We start from the raw sequence: 16,481 nt of genomic DNA, 5'->3' as shown, positions 1-16,481 counted from the left end.
GAGAGTGAGAGTGAGAGTGTGTGAGAGAGAGAGTGAGAAACATTCTTCTGCAAATAATAACATTCGAGGGAGACACACTGTTGGAAAGATTAACTCTGCGGTCTGATTTGACTGAATACATGGATTGAATGTTAGTGTGTTCTTTCCTGGAGCTCGAGATCTGGGAAGGTTATGAATTTAATTTGCATTCTGGGAACCTAAGGTGATTTTAAAAGAAAAAGCCATTTTGTAGGACAATGATACTGGACATGTTAGCTGAGCAAGGTTACCTCATGACCTTTCCCACATAGTTTAGACTCGTCCCTCGTTATGATGTACAGCTAAAAAGGGAAGGCTATCTAGCCAAAGCAAATTGGCCATTTGGGGCCTGGCTGGATCAAGGTTTCCCACTTTGATGTGCATGTACTTAATCAGGCAAGCATACACAGACCTGTCAATGAGCTTCTCCTCCTCTACAAACATTTGCCATTTTATTGTTGCTTATCTGATTAAGGACATGTGGTGTTTTTTCGTAATCTCAGTACCAATTTCTGTATAAAGACAGCTTGTTTGCAGAATAAGGGGAGTAGCCTGAGAGAGCTGGTGCCACTCACCTGCTAATGGTTTTAAAACCTTAGCTCAAGCCTTGCTTGTAAGTATCTATGCTATAGTGTAACATTGATGCTATTGGTAAATAAAGGTAACAAGTTAAACTAAACTGTAAGAGTTGTATATTCTAGACTATCACAGAGTACGATCTCCAGGACAAACCAAGAGACAATGATTCAGGATTCCCTGAGCCATCTCAAATAGGTACTAAACAATTTGGCGCTGCGAGCAGGGTTCTAACAAGGGATACTTGAGAGTGAAACTGGAAAAGAAGAGCTTCACCTAAAGGTCGGACTCGAGACCAACAGGCCCACAAGGTAAGGTTATACCTTGGTTGCTCGCTGTCTGCATTTTTTGTGTGCCACATCCCCCGTTTCACTCTCACATACCCCGATGGCACCCTGAATGAGATTGTTTAAATAGGCACAAAAAAATAGAGACCTTGCAAAGGTAGGAGACAATGGTAAAAATTTTGTGAAGGTATACAATAAATAGGATAAATATGAATGTGGCCTCAAATAAGATCGAGGGTAAATGTCCCTTAACAGAGATAGTGAGTACGTATCCTAATTATGAGAAACAAAGGAGAATATCTGGTGCAGCTCCCCGACAGAATAAGGTCTGACCTCTGGGAGGCACACATAATCTAAATTTACTTATGGAGGCTGAACAAGAGTTAATTTTAAAAAAGGTTGTGGGAGTAAAAAAGAAAGAAGCCATATCTGCATGGAAAAACGTGGCTAAAGAAAAGTGGGAAAATTCCATGCAATCATCATGGAGCTAAAACTGTATTAAAAGGGGTATCAGTCCATTAACTGAGGAAGGATTTGAATTAGATTGGACAGAACTAAAATGCAAATATGAAGCACATGATTTAGAAGCAAAATTGGAGATAGCTAGAGAAAAAAAAATAGCATAAAATAAAGGAGCCAGAGATCCACAACCTACCCTGTAATTTCAGGGACCCCAAAGAAAAAGGAAAGTGGTAAATTAGAAAGAATCAGGCTGCAGCTGTGCATGATCAGACAGACAAGGACAGCTCCTTACATCCCACCTATCCCAAAGACCCATTATTAGAGGACAATGATTCTCCTGCAAGCGAGGAATTTAAATCAGACTCGGAGGAGGATATCATTTATTATGCCCGCCCTCCTGTTAACCGACCTTTTCCGGATCCCCAGCAGGGAATTTCTTGAAATCCACCCATAGTATGACCAAAGTGAACACTCACTATGAAACTAAAGCACCTGAACCCCCTTCCTATTCTGAGGATGAACATGCCAAGGCCCATACCCTTTTTTTTGCCTCATTTGCCTCTCCTGTCCAGCATAAGAAGAATTTGGATGATCAAGGTTACCATAATTCCACTGCAACCCGCACAAGGAATCAACTAAGATTAAGACATGCAACGAACCCTGAGAAGGCACCTTTGACTGCCACGTTGATGAATTACAATCAATGTTTAGGGACCTTTAATGTTAGTCCTCACACTCACCCGAATATGAAATGGCCAAGAGGAAATTTCCCGACTGGAAGGGTCCCTAACCCACTGGCCAAGAATCAGGGACAAAATCCATTTGTTAATCTTTATCAACCTTGGAAGCCTCATGAACTCTCTCACATCATTAATAAGGCTCCAGATTATGGAAAGAATCCCAAAGGAGTCAGTAGTTATATTAATAGGACTAGGACCATTTACAATGCAGCCTCCCAAGACTTCTTTATAGAAGGCGCTCGTTTCTCTGAAAAATGGACTAAGTTCTTAGAAATTTTACAATGTAATAATCAGAGCTGAAAATGTGTTGTTGGAAAAGCGCAGCAGGTCAGGCAGCATCCAAGGAACAGGAGAATCAACGTTTTGGGCATCAGCCCTTCTTCAGGAATGAGGAAAGTGTGTCCAGCAGGCTAAGATAAAAGGTAGGGAGGAGGGGCATTGGGAATGCGATAGGTGGAGGGAGGTCAAGGTGAGGGTGATAGGCTGGAGTGGGGTGGGGGCGGAGAGGTCAGGAAGATGATTGCAGGTTAGGAAGGCGGTACTGAGTTCGAGGGATTTGACTGAGATAAGGTGGGGGGAGGGGAAATGAGGAAACTGGAGAAATCTGAGTTCATCCCTTGTGGTTGGAGGGTTCCTAGGCGGAAGATGAGGCACTCTTCATCCAACCGTCGTGTTGCCATGGTCTGGCGATGGAGGAATCCAAGGACTTGCATGTCCTTGGTGGAGTGGGAGAGGGTGTTGGTGTTGGGCTACGGGGTGGTTGGGTTGGTTGGTCCGGGTGTCCCAGAGGTGTTCTCTGAAACGTTCCGCAAGTAGGCGGCCTGTCTCCCCAATATAGAGGAGGCCACATTGGGTGCAGTGGATGCAATAGATGGTGTGTGTGGAGGTGTAGTTGAATTTGTGGCGAATATGGAAGTCTCCCTTGGGGCCTTGGAGGGAGGTAAGGGGGGAGGTGTGGGCGCAAGTTTTGCATTTCCTGTGGTTGCAGGGGAAGGTGCCGGGAGTGGAGGTTGGGTTGGTGGGGGGTGTGGACCTGACGAGGGAGTCATGGAGGGAGTGGTCTTTTCCGAACACTGATAGGGGAGGGGAGGGAAATATATCCCTGGTGTTGGGGTCCGTTTGGAGGTGGCGGAAATGAGGACGGATGATACTTTGGACATGGAAGTTGGTGGGGTGGTAGGTGAGGACCAGTGGCGTTCTGTCCTGGTGGCAGTTGGAGGGGCGGGGCTCAAGGGCGGAGGAGCGGGAAGTGGAAGAGATGCGGTGGAGGGCATCGTCGACTACGTCTGGGGGGAAATTGCGGTCCTTGAAGGAGGCGGCCATCTGGGTAGTATGGTTTTGGAACTGGTCCTCCTGGGAGCAGATGCGGCGGAGACAAAGGAATTGGGAATATGGGATGGTGTTTTTACAGGGGCCTCCAACCTCATAGTTCCACAACCCCGCACCGCCCGTTTCTACCTCCTGCCCAAAATCCACAAACCTGACTGCCTCGGCCGACCCATTGTCTCAGCCTGCTCCTGCCCCACCGAACTCATCTCTGCATACCTCGACACGGTCCTGTCCCCCTTAGTCCCAAGAACTCCCCACCTACATTCGGGACACCACCCACGCCCTCCACCTCCTCCATGATTTTCGCTTCCCTGGTCCCCAACGCCTTATCTTCACCATGGACATCCAGTTCCTGTACACCTCCATCCCCCATCACAAAGGCCTCAAAGCCCTCCGCTTCTTCCTTTCCCGACGTACCAACCAGTACCCTTCCACCGACACCCTCCTTCGACTGACTGAACTGGTCCTCACTCTGAACAACTTCTCTTTCCAATCCTCCCACTTCCTCCAAACCAAAGGAGTAGCCATGGGCACCCGCATGGGCCCCAGCTATGCCTGCCTCTTTGTAGGATATGTGGAACAGTCCATCTTCCGCAGCTACACTGGCCCCACCCCCCACCTTTTCCTCGGCTACATCGATGACAGTATCAGCGCTGCCTCGTGCTCCCACGAGGAGGTTGAACAGTTCATCCACTTTACCAACACCTTCCACCCTGACCTCAAATTTACCTGGACCGTCTCAGACTCCTCCCTCCCCTTCCTAGACCTTTCCATTTCCATCTCGGGTGACCGGATCGACATGGACATTTATTATAAACCAACCGACTCCCACAGTTACCTAGACTACACCTCCTCCCACCCTGCCCCCTGTAAAAACGCCATCCCATATTCCCAATTCCTTCGTCCCAGCCGCATCTGCTCCCAGGAGGACCAGTTCCAAAACCGTACCACCCAGATGGCCTCCTTCTTCAAGGACCGCAAATTCCCCCCAGACGTAGTCGACGATGCCCTCCACTGCATCTCTTCCACTTCCCGCTCCTCCGCCCTTGAGCCCTGCCCTTCCGACCGCCACCAGGACAGAACGCCACTGGTCCTCACCTATCACCCCACCAACCTCCATGTCCAACGTATCATCCGCCATCAATTCCGCCACCTCCAAACGGACCCCACCACCAGGGACATATTTCCCTCCCCTCCCCTATCAGCGTTCCGAAAAGACCATTCCCTCCATGACTCCCTCGTCAGGTCCACACCCCCCACCAACACAACTTCCACTCCCGGCACCTTCCCCTGCAACCGCAGGAAATGCAAAACTTGCGCCCACACCTCCCTCCAAGGCCCCAAGGGACACTTCCATATCTGCCACAAATTCACCTGCACCTCCACACACATCATCTATTGCATCCGCTGCACCCAATGTGGCCTCCTCTATATTGGGGTGACAGGCCGCCTACTTGCGGAACGTTTCAGAGAACACCTCTGGGACACCCGGACCAACCAACCCAACCACCCCGTAGCCCAACACTTCAACTCCCCCTCCCACTCCACCAAGCACATGCAGGTCCTTGGACTCCTCCATCGCCAGACCATGGCAACACGACGGTTGGACGAAGAGCGCCTCATCTTCTGCCTGGGAACCGTCCAACCACAAGGGATGAACTCAGATTTCTCCAGTTTCCTCATTTCTCCTCCCCCCACCTTGTCTCAGTCAAATCCCTCGAACTTAGCACCACCTACCTAACCTGCAACCTTCTTCCTGACCTCTACGCCCCCACCCCACTCCGGCCTATCACTCTCACCTTGACCTCCCTCCACCTATTGCATTCCCAACGCCCCTCCCCCAAGTCCCTCCTCCCTACCTTTTGTCTTAGCCTGCTGGACACACTTTCCTCATTCCTGAAGAAGGGCTGATGCCCAAACCATCGATTCTCCTGTTCCTTGGATGCTGCCTGACCTGCTGCGCTTTTCCAGCAACACATTTTCAGCTCTGATCTCCAGCATCTGCAGTCCTCACTTTCTCCTCGAATGTAATAATCATAACCAGCTCATGATTATGCATCCAGGCGAACCTAATAGGTCAGATTGGATTAATAGCTGCCTCCGTGAAGCAGTGCATCATGCAATCGACATGTAAACCTTGTTCAAGCAAAGGAGGTGAGGATTTCCTTGTCTGCTTTAGGACTGCTATGCTGCTTACTCTGGTGACACTCAGTACCCACAAGGACAATTGCCCCAACCTAATGCCTTACGATTGACTGTCCTTCCTGACCAGGTACAGAAACCTATTAAAACCATAATATACACTGACAAGATGCTGATGTTGACCAGTTCAGCCGAGAAGGATGTAACTTCTGGGAACTAAAGGACCTGACAGTAAGGCCTCAACAGTTAAGGTCAAGACTGAATTTGCCCAAAGTGCAGGGGCTAGATCTAAATCCAGAACTCTGAATCGCCTAGCTGGCCTTGCAGACAGGAAGGTCTATCAAATGGAATCCTCGTGCGGTCATCTAGTATGGCAAGAGAATAGGGCTGGTACTGTATATTGACAACATCCCTATGAACCTTGGGTCCTCCTATGTACCTTCCCCAACAGTCCATGATGCCCCTTACTTCCTATACATCCTCTTACTATTCCTCTCTGCCTCTCCCACCCCCTACAGCCCCCAAACAACCAGACATTTGCTTCAACTGTAACCAATCAGGACATTTGTCCAAAAACTGCCCTCTCCCAAGGCAGTCCCCTGTTGATCACTGGAATGAAGAAGCCAGCAACCTTCTGATCCCCCTCCCCAGGAACCCCAACAGGTTGCCCCTTTTACTGCATGATTCATATTCAGACTTTTACAGAGATTCCATTGTGCCAAACATCCCCAAGCAGCAGGAATTGTAGAAAGTGCCAATGGTACTTTAAAAGGTCAGCTAAGCAAGTTGGTAGAGGAAACAGATCTTAATTGGCTGCAAGTACTCCCAATTGCCCTTTTTAATATGAGAACCATAACCAGTAAAAGACGGGATTCTTGGCGGTTAAACCAGTATATGGAAAGACTCTAAGGACTCCCTGGTCTGCACCATTAATGACCCAATATCCTGTTAATGTGCATGAAATGCACAGGTATCTGATTAAGCTAACCAAAGAAATGCAGTCTTATCATCTTATCTGGTACCAGGGAAGGAAGAAGAAAAAAGGTTCAACGTTTAAAGACATCAACCCTGGTGACTACGTATTATTGGAAGACTTTAATCGAGAAAAATTGGACCATCACTGGAAAGGTCCTAATCAAGTTCTTCTGACAACTGAAACTGCAGTAAAAGTAGAAGGACATTCAACATAAGTCTACAAAGGAAATTGCAAGTTTGTATCACCTTCACAATTCTAGTATTAGTACGAGTGCAATCATCCGATGAAAACCCAATCTAAGTACATGTGCCCAGATGTAATCTGCCCATCGGTAATTTCTCCAACAGGCCAAATCTCCGATGTGACTGTATGAACGGAATTTGTCAATGCTAATGAATCAAATGGAAAAGTGACTAAGATGTATGTGACTAAGTGACTAAGATAAAATTCATTCCTATGACAATCTAAACGATACTTTGGAGGATGCCACATGCTGAAACAATGAGACCATTAGATGCCCAACTCTTTCCCCCAACACAGACGATCGTATCATCACCTACCATCACCACCACCATCACTAATGTTGTTAACTACCATTCAAGACAAGACACTCATGACATGATGATCACAAAACAACAGAAATTAACAACATTCACTCTGCTCTCCACGACCCATTTTACTACCCCATTGTGATTCTGATACAATGAGAACACTAACATGTCCCACTTGTCACCCCGATGCCACTTGTAGAAAAAAACCCAACAATTTAGGTGTAGAATGCCAATGTAATCATGGCTACACTGGCAATGGCATTGGTGCTTTGGGATGATTCGATGACGATGAATGTATTATCTTCCCCACTGCTCCCCCTGAAGAATAGAATTTGTCAGCTCCATGAAACTTGTACCAATACTATTGGAAGCTGCTATGAACGTAGATGCCCAGCTGAACCTCATTTAAGCTATTCACATTGCACATCCAAACATCACTTTCAACATTATTGTCACTCTCACAACACATCCATGCCAGTTGTCATGAGATGGCACGATCCCATAACTTCATCCACTCCATCAGCCAAAAACAGTTACTTCGAAATGTTTGTCTGCTTCTCTCCCAAAGTGAACCATAGGAATTGCAGTTTTGAGCACATAGGGTTCTGTGATTTCGGTACTAAGGCATCTATTGCTTGGAGACTGTCAACTTGTACCTTCTCGACAGAACTTTCTCCTGTCTGACCTACCACTACTGGCAGAAATACCTTTGTTCAGCTTCTGCAATCAGTAACTACTCTAGTTAACAAAGTTGAAAAGTGAAGACAGACCAAAAAACTATGCACTCCAATCCCCCCTTCTGTTGCCAATGGTTTCTTTATTCAAGCTAAACACCTCGACCAATGTGTTGTCTGCTCACTCGTCCATCAGATATACAATGTATGAATAAGACTCACCCACTTATTCAATCCCTTACCTACGATGACAAAACTCATTCGGTAGAAGAAGCGCATTGCTGTGTGAAGTGCACTAACAAACTTAAAGGACTCAATGTTAAAGGTGTTCCACTCTTAGAATGGTGCATTGAAAGAACTTCTGGTACCCATGACATGGGGCAAGTGAAACAAGTACTGTTAACAATGTTATAAAAGACACTGGTTGTACGCCTACTCTCCATCCACAAATACACTTGGATAACTGAACTTTTGATAACACCCACTGTTTACAAGATTCAGCCCTTGCTCTGATTGAACTTGTCATTCATTCACGGAAGTGCACCCTTGGAACTCCATTTAGCCTCCACTGGCTGTGAAAACAAGGCCCACCCATATATACCGAATGACTGGTTATGGACATTGTGCTTTAGTGCACACCTTACCACTTTTTACCCTTCACCATAACATACCTAAGGTAGATGACGAATGGAGAGCCCACCAATTATTTGCGTTACTATATTTCAATTGCATATATTACCAGTAATGTATCTGAGACAGTCATAGATACTGATCATAGCCCATTGAAGTTTGTGGAGAAATTTAAGGATAAAAATTCCAGACTGTTAAGATGGACCTTGTTGTTACAACCATTCAATTTGAAAATTGTGCATGTGGCAGGACAGGAAAATGTGATTGCCAATGCATTGTCAAGATTTGGAAGAGAAATGGAGGTATTAGGTTGCAGGAGTAAACAGGCTGAAACAGAATATAGTGCATGTTTGCATGTTTACAGTTAATGTGATGTATATGTGTTGTAGGCTACTAACAATGTAAGATTTGAGGTTTTAAAATGAAGCTTTTTTTGGGTGGTGGGGGAGGTGTGATGATGCTGCTCCTTTAATAAGGTTATGTTGTCCTTGGTATTTTTTTCCAACAGGGGTCTTACTGGCAGAGGTTCTGATATGTCTGAAAATATATACTTGAAAAGGCTTTTACGGTTTTTTTTGAACACTTGAACAATGAAAGCAGAGCGGCCAGTTCTCCCAGTGTGGGGTTTTTTATACTTTTGAGTTAGTTTTAGTTGGGGACCCAAAGAAACAGTTCCTTGCGGATCCTTTCACTCTCTGCAGTCTCTCTCCTGTTAGAACGTGTGTTTGAGTTTACTTTTTTGTCAAAGGATGTGTTATGGGATATTGCAAGAAATCGGAACAACTCTTTGTTAAGTTGTGCTTTCATGTCAGTTGCGTTTTCAAAAAGTTATGTTATTCTAAATTTGATTTTCTGTTGTTCGTGTGTAACTAAATTCTGTTTTGTTTAAAACCGAGTAGTTTGACCAACTGTGTCACTCCTGGAATATTCAGCTTACATCTGCTTAAACCAACGAGAAAAGTTAGGTTCTCTGCTACCTTCTTAAAATATTTTGACAGGATTTGGCCTGGTCCGTAACATCTGAATGGTATTAGATTAGGAAAAGGGGAGTTGCAGTGAGACCTGGGCGTCTTTGTACACCAGTCCCTGAGAGGTAGCATATGGATGGGTTTCCTCCGGGTGCTCCGGTTTCCTCCCACAGTCCAAAAATGTGCAGGTCAGGTGAATTGGCCATGCTAAATTGCCCGTAGTGTTAGGTAAGGGGTAAATGTAGGGGTATGGGTGGGTTGCGCTTCGGTGGGTCGATGTGGACTTGTTGGGCCGAAGGGCCTGTTTCCACACTGTAAGTAATCTAAGGTGCAGCAGGTGGTGAAGGTGGCATGTGGTTTGTTAGCCTTCATAACAAGAGGATTTGATTACAGGAGCTGGGCTGTCTCACTGCAACTGTTAACAGCACTGGTGAGACCACACCTAGAGTATTGTAAGCAGTTTTGGTCTGCTTATTTGAAGAAGAAAGGTCTGGCTATGGAGGGTGAGGTCAAGCTTACCAGCCTGATTCCTGGGATGGCAGGATTGATGTATGAAGAGAGCTTAGTCTGGTTACGACTATATTCACTGGAGTTTAGATGAATATGGAGGGGTGGTGGGCAAGACTTCACAGAAACTTATAAAATTCCAACAGGTCTAAGCAGGGTAAACACAGGAAGCAAATTCTCAATGACCAGGGATCACAGTCAAAGGGCAGGAAAATGGAGCTGAGATGAGATAAGTCATTATGGTATCAAATGACAAAGCAGTATTGCCTGTTCTTCGTTCTTGTGTCATGAAATGGAGTAGGTAATTTAGAACTGAGATAAGGTTTCTTCATCCAGAGTGTGATGAATTGTGGAACCGAGACCAAAATATTGAATGTTTTCAAGAATGATTCCTAAGTACAATATCTAATTCAAAGTGTTTGAGACAAACATAGTTGGATGGTCAGCCATTATCATATTGAATGGCAAAGCAGTCTCAAAAGGGACAAGCGGCTTTCTAATCCTATTTTCCATGCTTCTAATTGTGAAAATGCAAATATGGCTAAAGATACAGGCACAGTAGTTAAAATTGAAAAAGCTATAAACACAATTGGGGGTCTAGCTAAATCTGAGGATACTGTTATTGTTAAAGCTGCAAGTACAGTTGTGGATATGGGTGAACTTGCTGAAAGGAGCCAAAGTGCAGATACAGTACAGGTAAAGCTGCAGTCACAGTCCCAGTACTAGTGTCATACAGCTCGCAAACAGACCGTTCGGTCCAAACATTCCATGCCGACCGTATTCCCAAACTACACAGTTCCCTCCAAACAGTTCTTATTCATGTAATTATCAAAAATATCGTTTAAATGTTGGAGCTGTACCCCGCTTCCTCTAAAAGTTCATTCCACGCACGAAAGTCTAGTGTTACTTACAGAGAATGGCCACAGCCCCAGCCTCGAAGAGGAGACAATCCTGACGACTCCTGGACTCCAACAACACACTGCTGCCGCCGGGTTCCTGCTTCTGAAACACTCGGAATCCTTTACTCAGAGCCATGGTCAAATTTCAAAGGAAAACTCTGAACACAGGTTAAAAAAGATCCCAGCATGAGGTAGCCAAAAACACCTTTCACTTTCAACCATCCGCTCTTTTCCTTCTCATTAATGTTGTAGCTTTCCCAAGCTGATTCACATTCCCCTGCTCACAACTAATAGCACGTCAGAAAGCTGCTGAAGCAGGAAGTAGGCGTCCAACATAAGACCCTCCTTCAAGGCGCTTTTTCCCACCCACTCTCAGGTAAGGAGCCAGTCCAGCAAACGGGAACCAATAAGATACACAATTTTTGATCCTTCCACTGAAAAACGACAACCCTATCTCAATCTTGGTCACTTTTCAAGCAACTTGGAGCGCCATCGACAGGTCACAAAAAAAACAATAATCTTGCCAAAAAACTCAGCTGTAGGTGCGGCTCAGATGGTTTTATACCATCAGTGCTCTCCAAAACTGAGGAATGTTTCCTGATAGGAAGTAATCGACAACGTTGGGTTTCTCCGGCGGTGTCAACTGGTTACAAAAACTGAGAACAGATGTATAATAGGAATCCAGGGCAGGAGAGTTCAAACGGAACTGTTCTCAATTTTTTTATTCTGAGTCAGCGCCAAGCTGTGATTTTTGTCACTTTCCGATGATCCGCCTAATTATTAATAAAGTGTAAATCGAGGTAAAGTCTGACAAATACAGCATCTCCTTCGGCCAAAAAAAAAGTCAAACCTGCGATTGACGCACTAAACCAATTAGGGCCAGGGATAGAAATCGGACTCCAGGTCTCCGCACTTGATGGTAAGTTTTGGATTCTGATGCAGAAGTCCCTGGCCCTCGGTCAACTCGAACGTTTAGTTTGAGAAGTACAGTGCCTCAGGGACTGGGTGGGTTACTCTTCGGAGGGTCGGTGTTGGGCCAAAGGGCCTGTTTCCACACTAGGGAATCTAACCTAAAAATATATATAATGTTTTTTGCTTGATAGAGCAAAGTATTGCCATGTAAAGAACTCAGAAAAGTTAGTGAAGACATTTTTTTTTTAAATTGTTAACGTCAAGATGGGCAGGCGTACTGTTCCAGACACAAAAGTAAGTTTGGACTTCTGTTGGTCTGGATTTCCTGCCCCTCAACTACCTTGAAACAGTTTGTCTTTAATCCCAACCCTCCAATACTTCCATTGGCCGCTAGGTGATGTTCCTGCTTGTAGGCTGTCAGATATTCCTAATCTGTCCTCTACCCCACTTAAAATTGAGGGCAAATAAATACCTCAGTTGAGGAGCAGCAGTTGATCCAAATTGCGGAGCACGATTATCATCCACTCTCACTTGTTTCTCATCAGGGATTAGAAAAAAAGATGATTAGGCTGACATCAGAGCAGGCAGAGAGACTACACTCAACAATTCCATGCATTCCCATATTTTTAATTAGAGGAAAGATTTGAGAAATGGGAAATGTAAGCTTGCAAAGCAAAAGGATATGCTCGGATTGCAGAGCAACTAATTTGATATTCAGAGTGGGACAGGAAGAAACCGGAAGACATGGAAGCAGAAGTGGGTCATTCAATCCATCAAGTCTGTTTTGCCAAAACTCTTTATCATTCACAGCTGTGGTCTGACTAATGCCTTGCACAGTTTTAACAAAACCTCTCTATTTTTATATTCTATTGCCTTTGAAATAAAGACCCAGCATATGCATGCATGAAAAAGTGGCAAATAGGGTGAAGAGGGAACAAAACGCAAAATTAATGGCTCTTTACTAAAATGTGTACAGTATTTTGATCAAAATAAATGAATTACTGGCATAAATAGAGGTTATCTGTATGTTCTTTAGTCATTGTGAAGACATGGTTATAAGGAGATTGAAACTGAACTAAAATTCAGAGGTATGTGACTTTTCAAAAAGACATGCAGTAAGGAACGGGTAACTTTGTTAGTAGGTGATGGATTGAGTACATTAGCAAGAAATTATCTTGAATGATGTAAGAATCCATTTGGGTGGATGCAAGAAATGTCAAGAGGAAGCTATAGGAAGGATATTATTAAACTAGAGAGGGTTCAGAAAAGATTTACCATAACATTGCCAGGAATGGAGGGTTTGAGTTATATAACTAGGCAGGTTAGGCTGGGACTTTGGTCACTGGGGCTTAGGAGAGTCAGCGGTGACCTTATAGAGGGGCATAGTTAGGGTGAATAGAAAAGGTCTTTTCCCTCAGATGGGGGAGTTCAAAACAAGGGGACATATTTTTAAGGTGGGAGGAGAAGGTTTAAAAAGGGCAAGAGACGCAACTTTTTCTATACAGAGAACAGTTGGTGTGTGGACTGAACTTCAAGAGGAAGTGATGGATATGGGCACAATTACAATGTTTAAGAAACATTTTGATAAGTAGATGAATAGGAAAGGTTTGGAGGGAGATGGTCCAAATGCAGGCAAGTGGGATTAGTTTGGTTTAGGAACATGGGCGACGTGGACTAGTTGGACTGAAGGGTCTGTTTATTTACTGTGTGACTCAATGACTCAATAACAGACCCAATCAGGGAACTTATATTTTATGAGATTCACCTGGCTGACCTCATTCCAAACACAACATCTCCCCTCCACCCCCCCCCCCTCCCCCGCAGCCCCCCCAACACGCCCCCACCCACCCCCAAAAGTCCTGGGACATAAGCCTGTTCTTTTCGTGTAGCCTCTCCTGGGCATTTTTGCACCAAGTCCTATTCTTCTGACTGTGACTTAGATACTGATGGCATGAAATGGACTTTATTAAGGACTAGGTAAAAACAATGACTGCAGATGCTGGAAACCAGAGTCTAGATTAGAATGGTGCTGGAAAAGCACAGCAGTTCAGGCAGCATCCGAGGAGCAGTAAAATCCCTTTATTATGGACTAGGCCAGACTGCTCAAACATTCTTAAGCAGGCAGCCCAGACCATAATGTTGCGATTTGCTTTGGTAAATGTACGGTGAAAATTACCCGGAGTAAGAAAGCTAGGTTGACAACTAGATTTTAAAATAGACAAGAATGTATTCACAATATTACACAATAAAACACAAAGAACAGAATAAAGAACCCCTACAGAACTCAGTCTATCCAAACTAGACTTAATGATGCTGTTCTGAATATACACAACAGTCCCAATAAGCAAACCCCCTTTAAAACACAGTACAAAGGGAACAAATGCTTATAGGTTGAAGTTAGAAGGGCATAAGCAGAGAGATTTTCCACACAGCTGACTATTGAACTCCTAATTAGTTCTGGACTGAACTGCTCAGCTAGAGAGCTGACCACTCCCCTTTTATTATACAGGTCACTTCTAGAACATGACCACTTTGGTCTGAAGTCTCACCTGTTTACATATAAACAAAAGGCCTCAGGAAGATCAGGTTTAACCTGATGCGGAATCTTCTTCCCATTAGCAACTCTACTGGAGCTATTCTATAGTTGCATGAGGAGTGGTCCTGTAATCAAACAGGAACTGGGATGTTTGATATTGTGTGAAGCTGTATGCTGTTTCTTTAAGACTGCCTTCAAAGTTCAGACTGCTGCTTCTGCCAGACTATTGGATGGTGGATGGTATGGAGTTATCTTTATATACTGAATGCCATTCGACTCTAGCAAACACTTGAATTTCCTGCTGATACATGATGGCCTCTTGTCTGTGACTAACACCACTGGGAGTCCATGTATTGCAAAAAATGCTCACAACCTTTCTATCATCATGCCCATGTTTGACTAATGAACTCTGTAAACACCCCATCACTTTGAATGGGCATTCACAATGACTAATAGCATATAGCCCATGAAAGGAACCAAGAATCGAAGTGTAACTGAGTCCAGGGTTCACCTGGTCATTCTAATGAATGAGGGGGAGCTACTGGCAGTAATTTTGGCCCCTAGCATTCTGGGCATTGCCCCACCAATCCAACTATGTCTACATCCAGTCCAGGCCACCAACCATAACATCTCACCAGCATCTTCATTTGGAACCCCTGGATGACCCTGGTGGGGTTCAGCCATTTTCTGGTAAGGACCTTTGCATGGGCCAACCACTCTTTCTCCCGTAATAATATACCAATCTTTATGGAGATCTGAGCTCTCCAAGTCCAGAAGTTTTCAATTCTGCTTGTGATGACCACTTTCTTTCTCCCATCACTACGAGCTGTTTCAAGTTTTGTCAGGACCACATCCTTTGGTGTCCACGGTCAGGTATTCTCAGCAGTGACCAGAAAGAATGTCCAGAAAGTTTAAAATAAGAATGAACTCTTCTAATGAACTCTTTTTCACCACCAGTGGTGGATCCGCCAGAGGGAGGCAATTCAACGCATTTGTCACTTGGCCTCCCGGACAGCGTTCCAACTTATAATTGTACACACTCAGAATAAGAGCCCAACACTGAATTTGACCTGAAGCTATGGACAGTATAGCTCTGACCTCTTTAAGTAGCCTTATCAGGGGTTTGTTGTCCATTATTATTCATAATTTACGTCCGTAAAGGTATTGATGGAATTTTCTTACACCAAAGTGACTGCCAAATCTTCCTTCTCTATCTGGGCATATTCTTGTTTGGCATCAACCAAAGTCCAGGTAGCATACACCATGGGCATATCTCACTTTGAGCTGCAGGTGAGCCAACACTACCCTGTACCATACGGGGAGGCTTTGCATTTCAGCACCAAAACTCACTTGTGTGCCAACACCTTAGATGATCATAACTGCTTCTTCACTTCCCTCAAGGTTATGTTTTGGTTATGAGACCATTTCCAAGGCTGATCCTTTTATAATAGCAGATATAATGGTACCAGGATGGCGGTCAGGTTATGTATGAATTTTCCATTATAATTCACCAACCCAAAAAAAGCCTCAGACCCAACACTGTTGTGGGAGTTGGGCCACCTTGGTCACCATCACTTTATCTTCCAATGGGTGTAACCCAGTCTTGTCAACCTTGTAGCCCAAGTAGGTCACTTGGGGCACCTGAAACACATTTCTTTCTTCCTAATGAGTACACATGCATTGGAAAAAGATTTAAGCACTTTCTCTAAGTTCTCTAAATGCTCTTTACTGATCTTCCCTGTTATTAGCAAGTAGGCCAGATAATTGGCACCCTGAGGTAGACCTTGTAAAATGTTGTCTATTGGAAAATGGCACAGCTTGATGATACATCGATAGGCAGTCTCGTATATTGGTAGAAACCTTTATGAGCATTAATTGTAATACTTCTAGGAATCCTCATCTAACTGCCAATGCAGGTATGCATGGCTCACCAGCTTTGTGTATAAGTCCTCTATGCAAGGGATTGGGTAATCATTCAGCTGCAAAAAACAGTTTGCTGTTTGTTTGAACTCCCCACAAAGGCAAACCGACCTGTCAGGCTTCACATTCGGTACAACTGGTGCTGCCCATTCTGTGAACTGTACTGGTTTGATGATTCTTTGCCTTCCAGTCTCCTGATTTCTGCCTCTACTTTTGCCTGTAAAGCAAATGGCACTGGGCAGGCCTTGCAGAATGGTAGAATTGCTTTTTGGGATGGCACAGTGGCTCAGTGGTTAGTACTGTTGCCACAGCACCAGGTTCAATTCCTGCCTTGGGCAACTGTCTTAGCGAGTT

The 16,481-nt window shown here is 44.7% G+C and overlaps 1 protein-coding gene across 1 annotated transcript in view; it reads right to left on the bottom strand.

Annotated features, from left to right (window-relative positions):
• LOC140483114 (synaptojanin-2-like) overlaps positions 1–11,178 on the bottom strand; it is a 240,889-nt gene extending 229,711 nt beyond the window's left edge. The window contains exon 1 of the mRNA XM_072581079.1: positions 10,772–11,178. Within this exon, the coding sequence (XP_072437180.1) occupies positions 10,772–10,895 (124 nt within the window). The 5' untranslated portion in view covers positions 10,896–11,178. The remainder of the gene's footprint in view (positions 1–10,771) is intronic.
• Positions 11,179–16,481: the final 5,303 nt, after the last annotated feature.

The sequence above is a fragment of the Chiloscyllium punctatum genome, chromosome 11 (genome assembly GCF_047496795.1).
Source record: "Chiloscyllium punctatum isolate Juve2018m chromosome 11, sChiPun1.3, whole genome shotgun sequence".
In the NCBI taxonomy this organism is placed as follows: domain Eukaryota; kingdom Metazoa; phylum Chordata; class Chondrichthyes; order Orectolobiformes; family Hemiscylliidae; genus Chiloscyllium; species Chiloscyllium punctatum.
The sequence above is the reverse complement of the archived record's forward strand: the minus strand, read 5'-3'. Positions and strand labels throughout refer to the sequence as shown.